General features: G+C 42.4%; 1 protein-coding gene across 2 annotated transcripts in view; it reads right to left on the bottom strand.

The window, feature by feature from the left end:
• The window catches only part of atp2a3 (ATPase sarcoplasmic/endoplasmic reticulum Ca2+ transporting 3), a 70098-nt gene that overhangs the window by 16822 nt on the left and 34259 nt on the right, over positions 1-19017 (bottom strand). For both annotated transcript variants that reach the window (XM_058383894.1, XM_058383892.1), the window contains exons 7-9: positions 11936-12016; positions 11724-11809; positions 10417-10881 (exon numbers count right to left, since the gene is read on the bottom strand). In XM_058383894.1, coding sequence (XP_058239877.1) covers positions 10417-10881; positions 11724-11809; positions 11936-12016 — 632 coding nt within the window. The remainder of the gene's footprint in view (positions 1-10416; positions 10882-11723; positions 11810-11935; positions 12017-19017) is intronic.

Here is a 19017-nt window from a genome sequence, read left to right as displayed (position 1 = left end):
AACAATTCCCTCTTTCATCTTTTAAAAAGGAACAAGGAAGTGGAAAATACTGATTAAAAAAAAAAGGGAGAACAACAAGTCTCTACAATCAGGCTCCACCCAATGAGAGCAGGGATTTCCCTCCAGCAGCAGCCAATCAGCAGCTTCAGAGTGATGTCATATTTTTCCAGGAACTAAGAGTTCCTGAGTTCACCGGCCTGGCATAAACCCCAGCCTATACGTATGTACACACACACACACACACACACACACACACACACACACACACACTTGTTTGGGCAGATTGGGTGTCATTATACTGATGAAAGGTAAAGGCGTGGAAATGAGCACAGAAGAACAGACAGACCGACAGCGTGCGTTGGAAAGACTTATTATTCCCTGTGTTTTTGCCTGGAAGCTAACTCGACTTCCATTCCAGACAAAATGCCTTGTTTAATAATAATAAACCAACAAATAAGGCTCACCCTTTTTATATCCATTTGTCTATAGTGGTATTATTTAGGTGAAGTGTCCAAAGCAATTTAAAAAATAGATATTTCTGCTATTACAGGAATGAGCACTAGAGGTAGAAATGAATCGTAAAGATTTTTTTTCCAATTTAAAAAGGTATTTTATTTGACTTTGGGTGGACCATCGGGCTAAAATGAGATCGTTTGTGCTGAGGCTGTAATCTTCAGTCAGCTAAGTGCACATGCATGAGTAACAGCGGGAAAGAAAATGCCTATATGATCTCGCAATAAATGAAACGGCCTGTAATGCGAGACCTGACCACACACTCACTCACACACTCTCACTCACACACTCTCACTCACACACTCACACTCACACACTCTCACTCACACACTCTCACTCACACACTCTCACTCACACTCACACACTTATGCAGCAACTAAACTATTTCTACTGTAGATATTTGACATGTTGGTCTAAAATGTAATGATGGTAATTAAGACTTTCCCATAAGATGAAGATGATTAGGAATTACTGGTACAGCCTTGATCCAAAGGAAAAATAAGCTTATTGCCAATATTCAGGACCAAAGACTGGAGACTTTCTTCTTTCTCAGTGTGCCATATTTCTGAGTAAAATGGTGTAACAGAGAGGGAATAAATATAAGAGACAGGACTTCGGTTTTATGCACCAGGGTTGATTATTTTGTTAAAAACAAACATTGACGCTAGGCTCCAGTCCATCAGCATCACCGCTAACATCCCTGTGAGTGGAGCGGCGACAATTCAGCTAGCGTATCATTACACACTGACTCAGCGTTTTCTGTTTGCTCTATGTGGGGGGAGGGAGGGGCAAAGAAAGGGGTAACATAGGCGAAAAAATACTTCAAAATTCGAGGCAAAAGTGGTGGTGGTCTCACAGTGAGGCTACACGGTGCACATGTTCGGGGTAGCAGGAGTCCGTGATGGACTGCGGCACTGATACTGAGCCAGATGGATGAAAAAAAAGAAAATGAACTCAGTGAAGCTCATCTGGTGCAAAGATTTGAATTTTCATGCTTCATCACCCAGATGGAGGGAAAAGAACACCCTTTCTTTCCTTTTTTTTTTTTTTTTTTTTAAAGAAACCTGCAAAATCATTCTGGCATTGCTGAAGCAAGAGGAGTGCAGGACGAGGTGAATGTAAAGTCCTTCAGAAACACACAGGCACTATCACACAAATACACACAACACTGCAGAGAGAGAGAGAGAGAGAGAAGACAGACAGACAGAGAGAATTAGAGAGAGAGAGAGAGAGAGAGAGAGAGAGAGAGAGGGGGGGAGGAGACAGACAGACAGAGAATTAGAGAGAGAGAGAGAGAGAGAGAGAGAGAGAGAGAGAGAGAGAGAGAGAGAGAGAGAGAGAAGACAGACAGACAGAGAATTAGAGAGAGAGAGAGAGAGAGAGAGAGAGAGAGAGAGAGAGAGAGAGAGAGAGAGAGAGAGAGAGAGGAGACAGACAGACAGAGAATTAGAGAGAGAGATAGAGAGACAGAGAGAGAGAGAGACAGAGAGACAGAGAAGACAGACAGACGGAGAATTAGAGAGAGAGAGGGAGAGAGAGAGAGAGAGAGAGACAGAAAGACAAAGAGACAGAGAGACAAAGAGTGACAGAGACAGAGAGAGAGACACAGAGGCAGAGAGAGAGACACTGACAGAATAAGAGAGAGAGACAGGGAGATAGAGAGAGAGAAAGAAAAAATCGAATTCCTCTGTGGCTTCTCTTCACTCGATGCTCAATTAACATTCACTAATGAAACATTTAACGAGGCAATCGGGCAGTAAAACTTTCTTTCCCTCAGTGCCCAGGTGTCCTGCTTACACACACACACACACACACACACACACACACACCCCTTGCCGTTTGTGTGAGGACGTTCTATTGATCCATTGACTAAATGATCAATGCTTCTGATTCATGTTAAGCACAACCTGTCATATACTCTCTCTCTCACACACACACACACACACACACACACACACACACACCCACCCCTAATATAAAAACACGTCTTGGCTGTTTGACTAGTTTTGGGTGATGGAGTTACACAATCCGTGGTCTCCTGCTTAATTTGCGGCTTCAAAATAATAACTCCTTACCTCAATTACTGCCAAATATTAATTTGTGGCTAAGACTAAAAACACACACACACACACACACACTTACTTCAGAAGCTTTACGGTAATCTGTAAATACTGACTCAAACTGTTTATTCAAAGTTAAGAGTATCATGGGCAAATATTTTCTGAAAAGTCATGAATCAATAATATTAGAGCTCCAAGGCTCCCAGCTTTCTCCGGGCTGATGCAATACATCTGGGGTGGGGGGTTGGGAGGGAGAGACTTGTGGTGATTAAAATTTTTTTTGGCCCACGATCCCATTAAATGAAATGATTATTATATGGTTCCACTCCGAGAGACGGAACACGATGGAGCTCTGGATTCGAAAAATAGTACACAATCCTAGAAAACACAAATAGTCTGTGAGCGGAGGAACGTCAAGGTTGCTTTGAGCCGATATTCATCACGCTGATGTTTCTCCATTTTGTAGAAATCATACACAGCCTTATTTGTGCCGCTGTGTGTCTCCGGTGATTTGTGGCTTGTTGTGGTAGCGGCTAGCTGTGTGCTGGGTGGCGTGCGGTGATATGTAATGATTAGCTGACCGATAGGGGCTTGATGAAAGTGTGTGCGTGTGTGTGTGTGTGTGGAGAGAGAAGGAGTCAGTGAGAGATCTTCCCGACCTCCTTATTTTCCCTACAGAGACGTAATGATGAAAGTTAATGGAGAAAGAGAAAAGTCTGTGAGGTGAGAGAGAGAGAGAGAGAGAGAGAGAGAGAGAGAGAGATGAATAGTCACACAGGCCACTATTAGCAACCACATGAAATAGCTTCACAGCTTCAGAGCAGAGATCATATTCTTGCTGTATTACCTTATGAAACACAGTGAGGTCATTTTCACGTTTCCGGACAGCCAATAGCGTTTGAGATAGGCCACACCCCCAATAAACGGAACAGGAAGAGCTCTTTTTTTATTTTATAACTGTGGAGCGTTTTTCACTTCCTGTTTTTACACATTAGTGTAACACAGGTGTGTTTTCAGAGTTTTCGCACCTTTGACCCAGGGTGCAGACGTGACGAGGCGTCTGATACGTCTAGTTAGTAAAGAGATATTATTTACTCTTACTGATTAAAATTGTTTAAGGTGTATTCTGGCATTACGACACGCTATTGGCTGGAAGGGTTGGAAAGCAGCCAATCACAGAGCATTAACAGTTTTACCTAGCTGCTGATTGGCTGGTAGCTATGACGCTTTGTATGCGTGATGTCGCGGTTCGTCTCCCCTCCCCTTGTACTCGGTTCAACACGTGCGTATATGAGTGATTTTTTTTCCCTTGGTTTGTATACAGGACTCTATTTTTACGTCAAACATTTATTTCTTTATTAAGGGTGATGTATTAAGCTAACTTTTAAATGAAATTAAAGTGTTTTGGGAGCATGAATGGGGTCATATTTAGGGTTTAAACTCTAAAAATAAGCATTTACAGTACACTATTAGCATTTTTTAGTGACTCCATCGAACATCCGCGAAACCTCGTCATTCGGAATGTAACCTCGCGGATGTGTGAGGTATTACTGTATAGCGTATAACACGTGATTACATAATATATTATCGCTGTTATATTGTCATATGGAAAGCTCTAAAGGGAATACTGTGCAGAAAGACAGAATGCTAAACACACACACAACCATGTTTGCTGCTAACAAGCTGCTATTGTAGAGCAAGACCCACCTCCGAGTGTGGGACATCTACATTCTGGCTTTCTAGAGAACATTGAATACAACACAAAAAGCCCTAAGACACCATCTTCTCAACACAACTCATTTTCCGAGCACAAATAATGCACCTAGCCTGATTTTAAAAAAATGCAGTGTGTAATCTTTAAACACGTTTCTAGACCTGCTTTATGCATAGAATTTTCATCACTGAAATATGAAATCGTGTTTACAATGTTGCCCCGCCATGAACCTGCCTAATTTTTTCATTTCATGCTTCTGTTTATGATTTTTCAGGGCTGGGAATGAGCTCCGGCATGAGCTCCAGCACCAGGTATACTGGTGAGGTTTGTTAATGCTTGTGCTCCACTTCACTTCACAAAGAGCCGAGGGTCTGAACGTTACCGTCTGGCTCCTGTAAAAACAGCTGTCACCTCATATAGACACTGAGTAGAAAAATGGCATTTAAACACACACACACACACACACACACACACACACACACACACACACGGTAAATGTATATGTCATTACAAGGACTAATACAATCGCACACGCATCGCTTGAAAGATCCTCCGGCTTTTTCTGATCCAAGCTATCTAACATCATCCAAGTGGCACGAAAGACCTACAGAAATAGGCAGAGGAAAGCGAATGAGCTCGGGTCGAGGAAGAACGAGATCTAGGGGAAGGGATGCAGCACAGCCACGACCATGTAGGAGGTATAGAGGACTAATCCTGCATCGCATCAAGTCTCGGGATGAAGTCGAGGGAAATCATCATGAGCGTGAGAGGGATGAGGGTAAACATGGGAAATCCTAAAGGGACACCTCTCTTCTCTGAAGACACACACTTGCATTTGTAAAGAATTAAATACTTTACGTGTTCTGTTACAGACAATAATCACCATCAGCACCTCCGGACAAGAGGCCAAATTTATTGTTTAGTAAAATGTTGTTCTTTCGCCTGTTCGGGATCGCCACAGCGGATCATTTGGTCCGCATATTGGCACAGGTTTTGCCCTTCCTGATGCAACCCTCCCATTTAACCCTGGGCTTGGGACCGGCACTGAGGGTTAACTCTTCAGTGGCTGGGTTAGCTCTCTGCCCGGGCATCAAACCCAGGCTGAGGCAATGAGAGCGCGGGATCCTTTAGTAAAATATTTCCTTTAAATTTATTACATTTCTACACACGTATTTGTTTCATTTGTTTTGGAATCTCCACAAGATAAGATGGATCCTGTTATCGACCAACATTATAACATCTCTCCCTTTCTGTAGCTTCCTTTTTCCCCCCTCTTTCTTTAAGATAAGAAGACAAAAAGACCCCAAAACAAAACAAACACACAAACTCCTGAAGACTTTTCTCTGAAGCCTTATATTTACTATACTTCTCTTCAACCACACACACACTTGCGACGGTGATTTTTCGGAGTGTCACTTTTGCACATTCTCACACTACACACATCCACGTCGCACAATAACGCGGACAGTATCGTATCATGACTAAGCAGATTTGCGTCTCTAACTGCATACTTTAGGTACTATTTTATGAGAGCCTGGGATTCTTCTTTTAAACAGTCAAGACACACATATAATGTCTTTCTATGACAGCTGGACTTCTTACCGCTAGCTAGCTAGCCTCTTACAGCACTGAAACCTACAGATAGGTCCAGCCCCAACCCTGCCCCTGACAAAATATCACGAGTATGGCGTGAAGTTATAAAAAGAAACGAGGCTTGTCGGGGTGTGTTTAAAGCCGCTGTGCATGAAATCACTTAACGTTTCCTGGCCTGATGTGGAAACCCGGTGGAAAGAGATGTTTTGGCTTTGACATGAAGGCTAATGGATATTGCTTTTAATCCTTCAGATGGACGTCAGATATGTGTAAAGGCTTTGCCAAGTATAAACAAGGCTATTCTGACTATTACAAAGCAGCGACACCGGAGACTCCTTCTATAAATGTTAGATATAAACATCCACTTACAGACAGCATCGCAAATATCAACCATCTTGCGCCAATCTCTCCAAACGATAACGTATTAGAACCACGGATATATGACGTGATTTCATTTACGACGGATGTTCTACCAACACGAGAATCTCACAGCGCTGTGGTAGAAATCGCTGACTTTATGTTTAGCTTGCATGATGACGCTACAGAGGAACAGGACATGAGAAGAGGGAAGATAAGCCAAGTACCATTCTCACCCGCAAATACTAACACCGGCTTCCTGGAAACTATTAGTGTGACTGATTCCACAATCGTGATATAAATGATACAGCAGTTACGAAACACAGAGGAGCCTTCTCAGTCGACTAAAAAAAAAAAAGAAGCACCATTTTAATTTCCTTATTAGATAATTATTTACAAAAACCCATGTACGCATCCATCGTGGTTGTTTAACTGGGTTGTACAATGTGTAAGAATAAATTTAGATGTACACAAGATGACCATTGACCATTTTATGTTATGAGTAAAGCCTTCTTCTGGTAAATTGAGATGGTGCAACTTTCTGTTGAACAGATGACAAGTGGAATAGTCCAAATATTTACGGGGGGTGACTGTGGGAAAGAGTCGAAATTAAAAATAAAAGAGAGACTAGATTTCATATCTTATAATGGATGCCTCATGGCTGGGATTTTTCATGAAAAAATGATAATGGATTATTAAGGTTTATTAAAGTTGTTGAGCTGACATATGCAGATAGGCTGATGTGATGTTGAGACACATTTCCTGTGTCTAAACCTTTGTTCTTTACTTCTTACTCACTCCGGCATAACATAATGAGCACTGAGAGGTGAAGTGAATAAGACTGATGATCTCCTCATCATGGCTCTTGTTAGTGGGTGGGATATTTTAGGCAGCAAGTGAACATTTTGTCCTCAAAGTTGATGTTAGAAGCAGGAAAAATGGACAAGCGTAAGGATCTGAGCGAGTTTGATGAAGGGCCAAATTGTGGTGGCTTGACGACTGGATCAGAACATCTCCAAAACTGCAGCTCTTGTGGGGTGTTCCCGGTCTGCAGTGGTCAGTATCTATCAAAAAGTGGTCCAAGGAAGGAACAGTGGTGAACCGGTGACAGGGTCATGTGTGGAACGAAGGCTGGCCCGTGTGATCCGATCCAACAGATGAACTACTGTTGCTCTAATTGCTGAAGAAGTTAACGCTGGTTCTGATAGAAAGGTGTCAGAATACACAGTGTATGATGGGTCAGGGAGGGCTCTTTTGGCAGCAAAAGGGGGACCAACACAATATTAGGCAGGTGGTCATAATGTAATGCCTGGTTAGTGTCATTAATTTTGTGATAAAGATATGCACTGAACTGGTAAACATTTACTGTATACAATACTAATACACTTGTCACCTTTTTTCCTGCATGTTTTATTTTAAAAACAGACAAACGCAAGGAGTGCTGCTTGTACTACATGTGCTGAAAGGCTGTGTGTGTGTGTGTGTGTGTGTTGACTGTGATAATATGATCACGAGGCAGGTCAGTGTTTGAGTTAGGTTGCCCCCGTATCACAGCGAGCCCGAGGTGAGTAAATATTTGCAGTTGTGAGGCTGGACACTTGACGGAAGGTTCCCAGGAGCGCAGGAGATTAAACAAGTTTAGCACACTGGGAACTCCCTGCTTATAAGCAGACAGCAGGGCCTGTGGTACACACACACACACACACACACACCCCTCAGGGCATTACAGCAAGCAGACGGCATTCCCTCATGCATGAATAACCACAATGCATGAACACACCTGCATCTCTCTCTCTCTTTCTCTCTCTCTCTTTCACACACAGCCACACACACACACACACCTTTTTTCCAAAACAGCACAGAAAGAAAGGCAGCAAGCTGGAAAGGCTACTCTGAAGCGAGCATTCATGCAGCTGGAAACAGTGACACGGCACAACGTGACCCAAAAAAATAAAAAAAAATAAAAAATTTCAATCGCAGTTTTCCGATTGAAATCATAAAGGTCACATAAGTTGGGAGTGACATGAGGGTGTGTGTGTGGGGGCCTGATAAATGAGGGAAAAGGAGGGGCAAAGGAAAGAAAACAAAGCCCTCATTCTCAGAGCTTTCTCTCAATTCTGCCTTTCAGATAATAAAAAAAAAAAACAAAAAAAAAAACAAGAAATAAAAAGTGTTTTTTTAAATTTTTTTTTATGAAGGATCAGGATTAGCGATCAATATCCAATTATCTAAAAACAAACATCTGATTTCTTCTCAGCTAAAACTTTTTATTTAAGTCTCAATTCATCAACCCTGACCTGTTCATGTTAACCAAGCTGCACTGAGAAACCCTCTGTTTCATGTCCCCCCATATGCAAAAGCTATATTTTGTGTAATCGTTCTCGCTTGACTGGAAGTGCTATTGATTTGAGGTTACTGGCTGCGACTCCGGTGGGGAGTTTTTGTGTTTGCAAATTGCATATAATGCGATCCTTCTTCGAGCTTCGATCCAAAGACCGATCGTTTCTCTTCCAGCCGCTTGAATGAGGGAAAGTAGGAGATACCGGAGTAATGCTCTGCATGTGCTTAATCACCTGATCATTAGACGCCTCAATAATCAGATATTATAAACTCACTGTGGTACAGATCTGTTCACATTAGATACATAGAGAGACCATTTTAAACTGCAGTAATATAGCTGCTCCTGTTGACGGTAACCTTATGAAGGGTTTATGTTGAGCGTTTAGTGCATTGTGTGTCAGTGTGGGTGTGACAAAAGAGCATTTGTAGTGTCTAAAACTAAGAACTCTGTACAGCACGGAACGTTCCGGGTCATACTGACGAGTATAATGATCCTAAAAACTTTAGCATTCTTTTATACTTTATACTCCCCTTTTCTAACTATTATATTGATATGTGGCACGCCTATTGATTGCTTTCTGCTTCAATTGACCAATCAATTCGGTTACAATTACTATTTTACAAATATTAATATTAGAAATGATTTCTTTCCATGATATTAATAGGCTAGAGAACATTGAATTAAATTACGGGTTTGCAAAGTACTGTAGCTAAATAAATATCCACTGGCCAGATCACACTCACTCAAAGGCTACATTGATATAGCTGGCTTTGTTTGTGCAAGGTGAATCGTTTCGAGGGTTTGGAATCGACTCGTTAGGAATCGACTCCCAGCACCTATGAAGTTTCATGACTGGACACAGAAGTCACGTCCATACACTCTATACACTTACACTATGAACTCTACCATCAATTTTAGAAGGGTAGCATCATCTCCAATGGAACATCTCTTTTTCTTGTCTATCTGGTAGCCCCGCCCCTTTTCCACTCCATAAGCAAAAACTCTGAGTGCATGAAGCGGCCAACATTTAACATTTCTCGCAGGTATGCAAACTTCTTCTTATGGGAATTTTCAGTGTGGACACTACTCATATTTATTCTACAATAACGCGCATACGTAGTGCACAAGTATCCGATATGGGATCTTACATCTTCATAACAATAATGAGATTTGTTGCCTGCTATTTTTAGTTTGTGGATTAATTGCTGCAGCTTTTCTCTTGATACAAGTTGTTTTTCCTCTATAAACACAGGACCGCAGATAGTGTCGATGCTGAACGCTGTGAGTGTTGCATCATCCAGGTGTACACACAGCGTCTCACCGACACTGGCAAGGCGTCAAAGCCCATGCAGCCAGGTTTGGGAGTTGCCAGGCCTGTAAGAGCAACCTGTCAGTGCTCCAAAAATAACAAGAGTGCTGATAGAAACACAACTGAGAGCAGGGGGAGAGGTCTTCGAGGTGGAATGTCAAACTAAACAAATACAGCAGTTTTGGCCAGCGAGGACTGTATGAAGGTGAATTTAAGAAGGGCAGTGTGAAAGAATCGAGGATAAAAATAGAGCTACAGAGTAAACTCATTTTCACCTTTCCAGACCTGTAGTATCGCGTTTTATTTTTTTTAGAATAATATGTTGCTCGGAAGCTGCTTAAAAACAAATATTGCACCAGGCATTACACAGGCTTCTATTCATGCGGTTTAGCTTTGTTTTTGTCCCGTTCATGTTACGGTAGATTGACAGACATTGTTTTCTGAGCTGAATGCTTTCCTTCATTGTTTATTTCTGAAAAGCAGACTGTACTTGTCCTACCGTTAATCTCAACAAGGAGTCTTAACTCACCCTGCACACGGACATCTGATTGGTCGTAAGCGTTCCAGTCTTGTCGGAGCAGATGACCGAGGTGCAGCCCAGGGTCTCCACAGAGGGCAGAGAGCGCACGATGGCGTTCTTCTTGGCCATGCGGCGTGTTCCCAGAGCCAGACAGGTGGTGATGACGGCGGGAAGACCCTCGGGGATGGCGGCGACGGCCAGGGCCACGGCGATCTTGAAGTAGTAGATGGCGCCGCGGAACCAGGAGCCGCCGTGCACGGGGTCGTTGAAGTGGCCGATGTTGATGAGCCAAACCGCGATGCAGATGAGAGAGATGACTTTGGAGAGCTGCTGGCCGAACTCGTCCAGCTTCTGCTGCAGCGGCGTCTTCTCTTGCTCCGTGCTCGCCATCTGGTTACGGATCTTGCCGATCTCGGTGGAGACGCCGGTGCAGACCACGACGCCGATGGCACGGCCTGCGGCGATGTTGGTGCCCTGGACGAAAACGTACGGACAGGATCAGAGCCCATTCTTGTTTCTTTTCCATTCCCACATGCACAGCTCAAAAACACAAACATAGCTTTTTCAACCACATAGACACTCTCTCCTGGCTGCCTTCATAGGTCGGTAGGGAAATGGCAGCCATTTCAAACGTTTCGTACACTCATTTCACTTAACGCAGCTTGGAAACTTCATTGGCCATAATGGCGTTAGACGTTTTTTCCCCCAGTGGACCACATTTATTAAAAGGGATGATGTGTTGGAAAATGCATAAAAGGCCTACTCTAAAAAGCATATACCACAAGTGCAATTTGCTAAACTAAACAGAGGCGTACTCAAAGTGATTCTGTGGCTTCAAGTGATTAAAGCGCTTCAAAGGTGTGCCCTCGACTATAAATAATCCAAATAGAATGGAAGTGAACTGAGGATGGAAAAATATGTTCCCGGGTCAAGCCTGTGACAGGACCGGAGTAGCGGGAACACTTAAGTCTTGTATTTATACGACATCCTAGTGCTTATTTCTTCTTCTAATTTTTTTTTTTTTTTTACAGAAATAAGATGGAAAAAAGGACGGAAAGAGACAAAGAGAGTGACTATTATGAAACGCAGTCGAATTCCACAAGACAGTAAAAAAATAAAAGTTCAACATCTTAGAAATTGAAAATTTTATGCAGAAAGAAGTGCTGAATTATTTCGGAGTATATGTCAGCAGATGGGAAAATCAGTAAATCAAGGAAATAAAATGCTGTGGGCTTAAATATCTGGGGCATTCACATGCTTTTTTTTTTTTTTTTGCAGACACACACATACACATGCAACAGGAAGGAAGTGCTTACGGAAAACAACATGTTCTTCTTGTCTTGATTTACGGCTCGTGGGTCAGGTACTGGGTCAGTGTGTTTGATAACAGATACAGACTCGCCTGTTAAACACACACACACACAAGCACTTAACATGGCTTTTTCGACAGATAACCAAACGACAAATAATGTAATCCTGGGGTCATATAGAAGAGGCGGAGTTATTGCTTTTATTCCTAGCGCACTACCTGTGAGGATGGACTGGTCCACTCGGAGAGTAGTGGATTTGATGGAGACGATTCGGATGTCAGCGGGCACCTTGTCTCCAACTGGAAAACAGAATAAATATATACATCCATCAGAGAGGAGAGCCTTCGAAATCTGTTGATACACCTTCATGTAATGAGTAAAGACTAAATACACAATCCTATACTGGTGTGGTGTGATGCGAGATACCAAAGTTACCAAGCTTCATTATCTTCCTAGAACAGTGCATCCCAAAGTGTTTTATTCATCATATACACTTAATTTATTATTTTAACCATTTACACTTAATTTAAAGATGTATTACTTCAGATTGTTATTTGAATGATTCTTGCCCAACACTCTACCTCCAGGATCTCAAGCTACAGCAGCAGAGTACAGTGTCTATAAAATGATTGACAGGAGGCTCAAACAAGCATTTCGAACCTGGAGTCAGATTTCCAAACAGGTTCTCTCAAAAAGCCAAAGCCAAGGCTTAATCTATTGTTTAACCCAAGGAAGAAATTTTATCTATAAAAACTATTGCACCTACATATTGTTCCTTCACCAGGTTCCTCCTCCCTTTTTTTTTTTTTTTTTGAGTTAATCAGACAAACAATCCCAGTCTCGTCATGTTAAATTGTAGCGGAAATCCTACTGTCTGCTATACATCGGAGACTGGTAAATAAAAATCTCCTTACAGATGCCTTCACCGTCCCACATTTTTCTCTGCTAAACAGCTTTATTAGTTTGTTTATTACTAGGGTTAGATTACGCACAAGTCCCCGTGAATGACTTGTTGCTATAGCAATGCTAATGAGCGCATTCATATGGACCTGTGATTTGGATTACGGCCGGAACTACGGTCAGAGCTGCTGTTACAGAAACGTCATCCGACGCATCAGATTCAAGGATTCGCCAGTTCTGTGGTTTGAAGAAATTAGATTATGTTCTCTGGGAACAAAACAAAGCAATGCAGTGGATGGTGTAAACAGTACAAACCAAAACAACACTCCAGACATAACTAGCATGTAGACGGCTCGGACTGCTCGATCCCGAGCTGATAGAAACTCGGACACTTTATAGGATCAATACTAAGATTGAGTGCTACATCGATAGGGGGAAAAAGCAGCTCGAAATTTTCAAGCGAGCAAAGACTAGAGATAAAGCTAATCAACATTTCTGTCTGGGAACAAGCACAGTCGATATCTTTTTCAGCTAGATCATCACTAACAGACAGTATTCGAAATCAAAAAAGCTTCAGAAAACGAACTCCGACCTCCCTGGTCTACGTCTACAAAGTGTATCCGAGTCCGAGCGTCAACTAGGGCTAGGTTCTCCTTTATGCAGAATTCTATCTGCCGAGATAAGCCCTCTTATCTCACATCCTGCTTCAGCACTCTTCCGGTAACAAGTTTTCTACATTTAATCCCTGGTGCTGAAAATATCTCCAACAAATTAACCTCGTGATAACCTTCTTTTAGAAATCTGACAGTCTGTGTGCTGAAAGCGTTTTCTCTGATATTTTTGGAAATATATTAATGATCCGTAGCCTTGTGACTAGGCGTGTGAAATGCATGCTCATTAAGCCGTCCGAGCTTGCGCTGCAGACGGGTCGGGCCTAAAGACACTACAGACACTTCGTTACAAACAGGGTGCATGGAATCGTACTGATGTTTCAACACTTGGACTTGAGCCATGCGAAGGCCATTTTTGGTGGTGGTTTGAGGAATCGTGCATCATTAATACAGAGGAAAAAGTTGAAGTTCCTGGGAAACAAGGCGGGGTGTTATTCCATGTGCTCAGTGGAGGATGGGAAGACTCGATTGCTCTTGAAGTAACAGTAGAGAGAGAATAAAAACGTTTGGATGAAAGAATTGACTTGAATGCCAGCTCTTCAGCGAGACACAGCTCAACACGCCTGACTCGACCTCCTCTCCCACTCGATACATCTCACTCCTACTCCTGATGCTCCATGTCAAAGTCTTGTGTAATGCCACTGTTACACAAACCGCCCCTTCTCTTCAAATGCTACCTTTTCGCCCTACTCTCTCTTTCTCTGTCCTCACCCACATACGTCCATCACCCTTCCTCGGTCCTGCTACTGCATGGCCAGGATGCAGTCGGAGGCTGGCCTGGGGATGCGTGTAGTAAGCAGAATTGAAGAACGAGAACCCAGGCCTAGTCCATCCCTCAAAATCATTTCCCACATTCTCTCAGTCATCCCGGGTCTCTGTAAATGTCTTCTTCAACTCTTTGCTATCTTGCCACATTTTTGTTCATTCGAATGCCCCGGCCTTCCTCCCACCAGCCTGCCAGCCATCACGAACGGTTTCCGAGCCCATTTAAATGCTAATGTGACCAGCTCCAGTTAGACAACTTTTGCTTCGGGTTAGAACAATAGAGAGCGAGCGAGTAAGCACGGCCGTTATACTAGTGCATTCAAAAGTTTATTGCAAACACATGATGTCAAAGGCAGAGGCTGAGATATGAGCAGACTTCCTACAACAGGTGGAAGAGAGATCTAGGAGAAGGTGAAGTACATTCAATTGTAATACATATATCATATACATAATAAGCCATGTCTTAGCCCAAGCATCAGCTGCAGGTTTGGTGCCCAACATGGCTTCAGATCCAGTTCTTGGCTAACAGGAGTGCAATCCATTGCTGTTGCAGGTCACTCACATCAAGATGAGAAGCTTTTAGATGCATTTCTGCTCACCGTGGTCCTAGAGAGTGGTTAATTGAGTCACTGTAGCCTTCATGTCAGCTCAAACCAGTATGACCTTCACTAGATGTTTATTGCAACATTCTGTGCAAGCTCTCATCTATCTATCCATCAGGTTGTGTTTTGACCATCTGAACTACTGTATACACCTATTGATACCTTTTGCGAGACACCAAAGTTACCAAGCTTTATTATCTTCCTAGAACATCCCAAAGTGTTTTATTCCTCATATACACTAGAAATCTTGCCATTATGTGTGGCTGGTTATCAGTAATATCAGTCAAATATAATATATTCCTCTATAGGAAAGCAGATGGTTCTTGCTCACACATAGATACAAAAAGAACCCAAATGGTCAGTCAAACAGGCTATGACCCCTGTTGTCCAGAGAATCTGGTATAATATGACCCACAAGACATACAATATATCTACACACACCCTTTCATCCAACATGATGGAGAGTAATCAAAACACTGAAACAGTAATAAAACAGCCAAACAACTGCTCCAAAGGAGTGAAAAGGAGAAAGAAGAAAGAAAAAAAAAACACTTCTCCCAGCTTTCCATGTCTGCTGGACCAACAGAAATCTCCTAGCAGCTCCTTGGGGCCTGTAATGGACAAGTTTTCCGTGTGTGAGAGAGCCAGGGGAAAGTTCCACTCTGGACTTCCACCGTTACCCCCAAAGCGAGGGCCGGCTGGAAACTAATGTGCAAATTGATTTATATGTTTGCTAACTTGCGCTTTTCAAAAATAGCCATGGCGGTTTCCAGTACCCCCTGCTTAGACGGAGCCCCGCGGGTGCCAAAGGTTCCGTTGAAAGTGGCGCATGCCTGCAAATGATCCCGAACAGGAACGCAGGAGGTGGGCAGCAGACAAATCAGACAAACCTACGTGTGCATGTGCGGCTTCATTTTTTCCACCCGGTTGCCATTTGTTTTGCCATCCGATTCCCCTTTTTTGTTTTAGTAACCGATTTGTATGTGCCGCCTTCTGGAACTCCTAAACTTTCTTTTCCACATCCATTTTTCATTCAAATGCTCTGTTTTTGTACTGCCTGGGATGCAAAATGTGGTATTCTTCACTTTTGCTTTTGTGCTAGGTTAGTGACTGTATATTTGTGTATTTTTTTTTATTTTTTTTTTATCTGTGCTTAGCAACAAGATTATGTCAGGGTTTGATAAAGAGACAGAGGCATTTAAGCTGACAGTGCTGACAGCACCTTCATCTCTGCCAGCTCCCATACAACCGCTGCACCCCCCCAACTCCCACCACACACACACACGTTTTAATATCCTTCTAAGAACCTTTCATTGACAAATATTGATGCAGCTAATTATAGGTATTATGCAATAGCTAAATCATCCCCTAACCTTAAACTCAGTTTAAAAAACTTTTGCATCTTTGCACCTCGCTTGTCCCCACAAGGTCAAAATTAATTCCAATTAAGTCTGGTCTCCACCAAGCTATAAAAACATGCCTGTCATTCAATTCTGTAACAAAGAGGTCCACAATCCACAATAACTAATGTTTTTAATATCCGGTTCAAAGGCATATAAATTCCTAGCTAACTTTGTTTTCAGTTTGATTTGACATATGGAGGACACACTCGCTCTCTTTTGCTGTGTTTATTGACCTGATATAACCACTTGATGGCTCTGCAGTGGTGTACAGGGATGTGGCACCCACCCTGTAACCAGCTCTCCTGTCTCACATAAGACACACCAACAAGGCAGGGTTATGGCTAACATGTAAAGCTAGCTTCCTTAGCTTTTCAATCTGCTGCTAATGTTGTGAACAAAAGGTTGTCTTCCACATACATGAACCTCACAGACGCCCATGACTGGGGATGTGGTAGCTTAATGATCTGTCACTTTAACCATTCGACTGCCTAGAACCCACTGCCCACTGAACCCATGTGTCTAAACATCATTAGGATTGCTGAAGACACAGGAACACATGGCAAGTGCATTTGCTTGAACATTCCAACACCAGACTTCAGTATATGATGCAGAACGAAACTGGACACAAAGCAAGCATGTGGAATTGTCCTGCAAACATCTGGGTCAAAAGTGATGTAAAATGGCTAGAGCAAGTTGCAGAACCCTCAAGGTTTGTGTGACGAGCCTTTGGGGCATCAGTGAAGAAGAATGTGTGTGTGTGAGAGAGCACAGTTTATGGAATGCAGACTTGTCTCAGCAGGGACCTGAGGACAAAGAACGGCTTGTTTCCGCCCCACCGGGACAGGTAACACAATCCATTTTCACTTTCCCTCCCTCACCACTTTTCCCATCATTGCTTCACTCTTCACCATTAGCTGTGTTTCTTGTGTCTCTCACCTTCCCAGACTGCAATCTCTCTCTCTCTCTCTCTCTCTCTCTCTCTCATATCCCCCATCAGTCAGGCTCAGATGTCACATTAGTATCCTAACTCACCCTCTCCCCGCCTTTTATTTTCCTCTACACACTCATTCATTCCACCCACCTCACCCTTGATGCTCTTGTTTTATCTCTGATTCTCAATCACAAGAAGAGCAGTAAGGTTTGGAGAAGCATTAAGGCTGAATATTGTGGCAGTGAGGGCATTAGTTACAGCTTCACTGACACTCATCGTGTTAGTAAATGCATGAGGGTCACACTGTTTTCTGACTAAAAAGTAAATATACATTATCACTGATGTGAGCTGATGGAGGTTGGTAGAAACACAATCAGTCGAGCACTGTACAAAATATCCCTTCCTATAATCATATAAAGGATAATAATATCCCTTTCCCTTTCTATAAAGATTCCCAACCCTAGTCCTGGAGTATGGAGAACATGCGACATTAAAAACAACAGATTTAATAAAACTGTAGCTTTTACATGATAGTAGGGAAGAACCTTAAAGTTCATTTTAAACCAAATGTAATATCACTTTTACAGTAAAGCAGTAATCCAAATATCCATCCATCCATATATCCATCCATCCATCCATTTATCCATTCAAATATCCACCCATCCATTCAAATATCCATCCAAATATCTATCCATCCATCCAAATATCTATCCATCCATCTAAATATCCATCCATCCATCTAAATATCCATCCATCCACCCACCCATCCATCCATCCACCCATCCAAATCTATCAATCCATCCATCTCTATCTATCTATCTATCTATCTATCTATCTATCTATCTATCTATCTATCTATCTATCCACCCATCCACCTATGAACCATCCATCCATCTAAATCTATCGATCTACCCATCCATCCATCCATCTATCTATCTATCTATCTATCTACCCATCCATCCATCTATCTATCTATCTATCTATCTATCTATCTATCTATCTATCTATCTATCTATCTATCTATCTATCTATCGTTCATCCATCATCCATCCATCCATCTACCCATCCATCCATCTACCCATCTACCCATCCATCCATCCATCTATCTATCTATCTATCTATCTATCTATCTATCTATCGTTCATCCATCATCCATCCATCCATCTACCCATCCATCCATCCATCCATCCAAATCTATCCATCCATCCATCCATCCATCCATATCTATCCATCCATCCATCCATCCAAATATCCATCATCCATCCATCCACCTATGATCCATCCATCCATCCATCCATCCATCCATTTAAATATCCATCCATCCACCTATGATCCATCCATCCATCCATTTAAATATCCATCCATCCATCCATCCATCCATCTCTACACCTGCTTATTGATACCGCTGTCCAGTCAGCCAATCATGTTACAGCAGCACAGTGCATACAACAATCCATTGATCTAAACTTTGTTATGGGCAAAGATCACAGATGATCAGCAGTTTCAGGAACGAGCCTGTCTGGCTCCAACACTCATGCCATGATTACAGCCACAGAGATCAGATTTTTCCTCACTCTGGTGTCTGATGTGAACTGAAGCTCTTGATCTTTCTCTGCTTGATTTTTACCCACAGTGGTGGTGCCACATGATTGGCTGATTGGATTAATGAGCAGGTTGTATGGGTGTTCCTATTAAAAGAGATGGTAAGCATATATATATGTGTGTGTGTCCTGAATTCACCAACGGCAATTGCTGATTAAATTACAGATCTTTACCATCAAGAAATATTGACATTAAAACCATGTTGCCAGGAGCTTTATGTTTGTTTCTAATAATATGCCTATATACAAGCCATGAGTTATCGAACTGAGAAGGTGGTGAGAAGATGGCCGCAAGCCGAGATCAACAGTCTCTGAAAGTTAAACAGTGCTTGAACGTAGGAGTGAGTAGATGAGGAGCAGGGTAACAGCAGAATTACACAAACCTACTGCAACTCCTCTGCAAAATCTGAAGGAAGCGTTTCCTATG

This window comes from Hemibagrus wyckioides, linkage group LG28 (genome assembly GCF_019097595.1).
Source record: "Hemibagrus wyckioides isolate EC202008001 linkage group LG28, SWU_Hwy_1.0, whole genome shotgun sequence".
In the NCBI taxonomy this organism is placed as follows: domain Eukaryota; kingdom Metazoa; phylum Chordata; class Actinopteri; order Siluriformes; family Bagridae; genus Hemibagrus; species Hemibagrus wyckioides.
The sequence above is the reverse complement of the archived record's forward strand: the minus strand, read 5'-3'. Positions and strand labels throughout refer to the sequence as shown.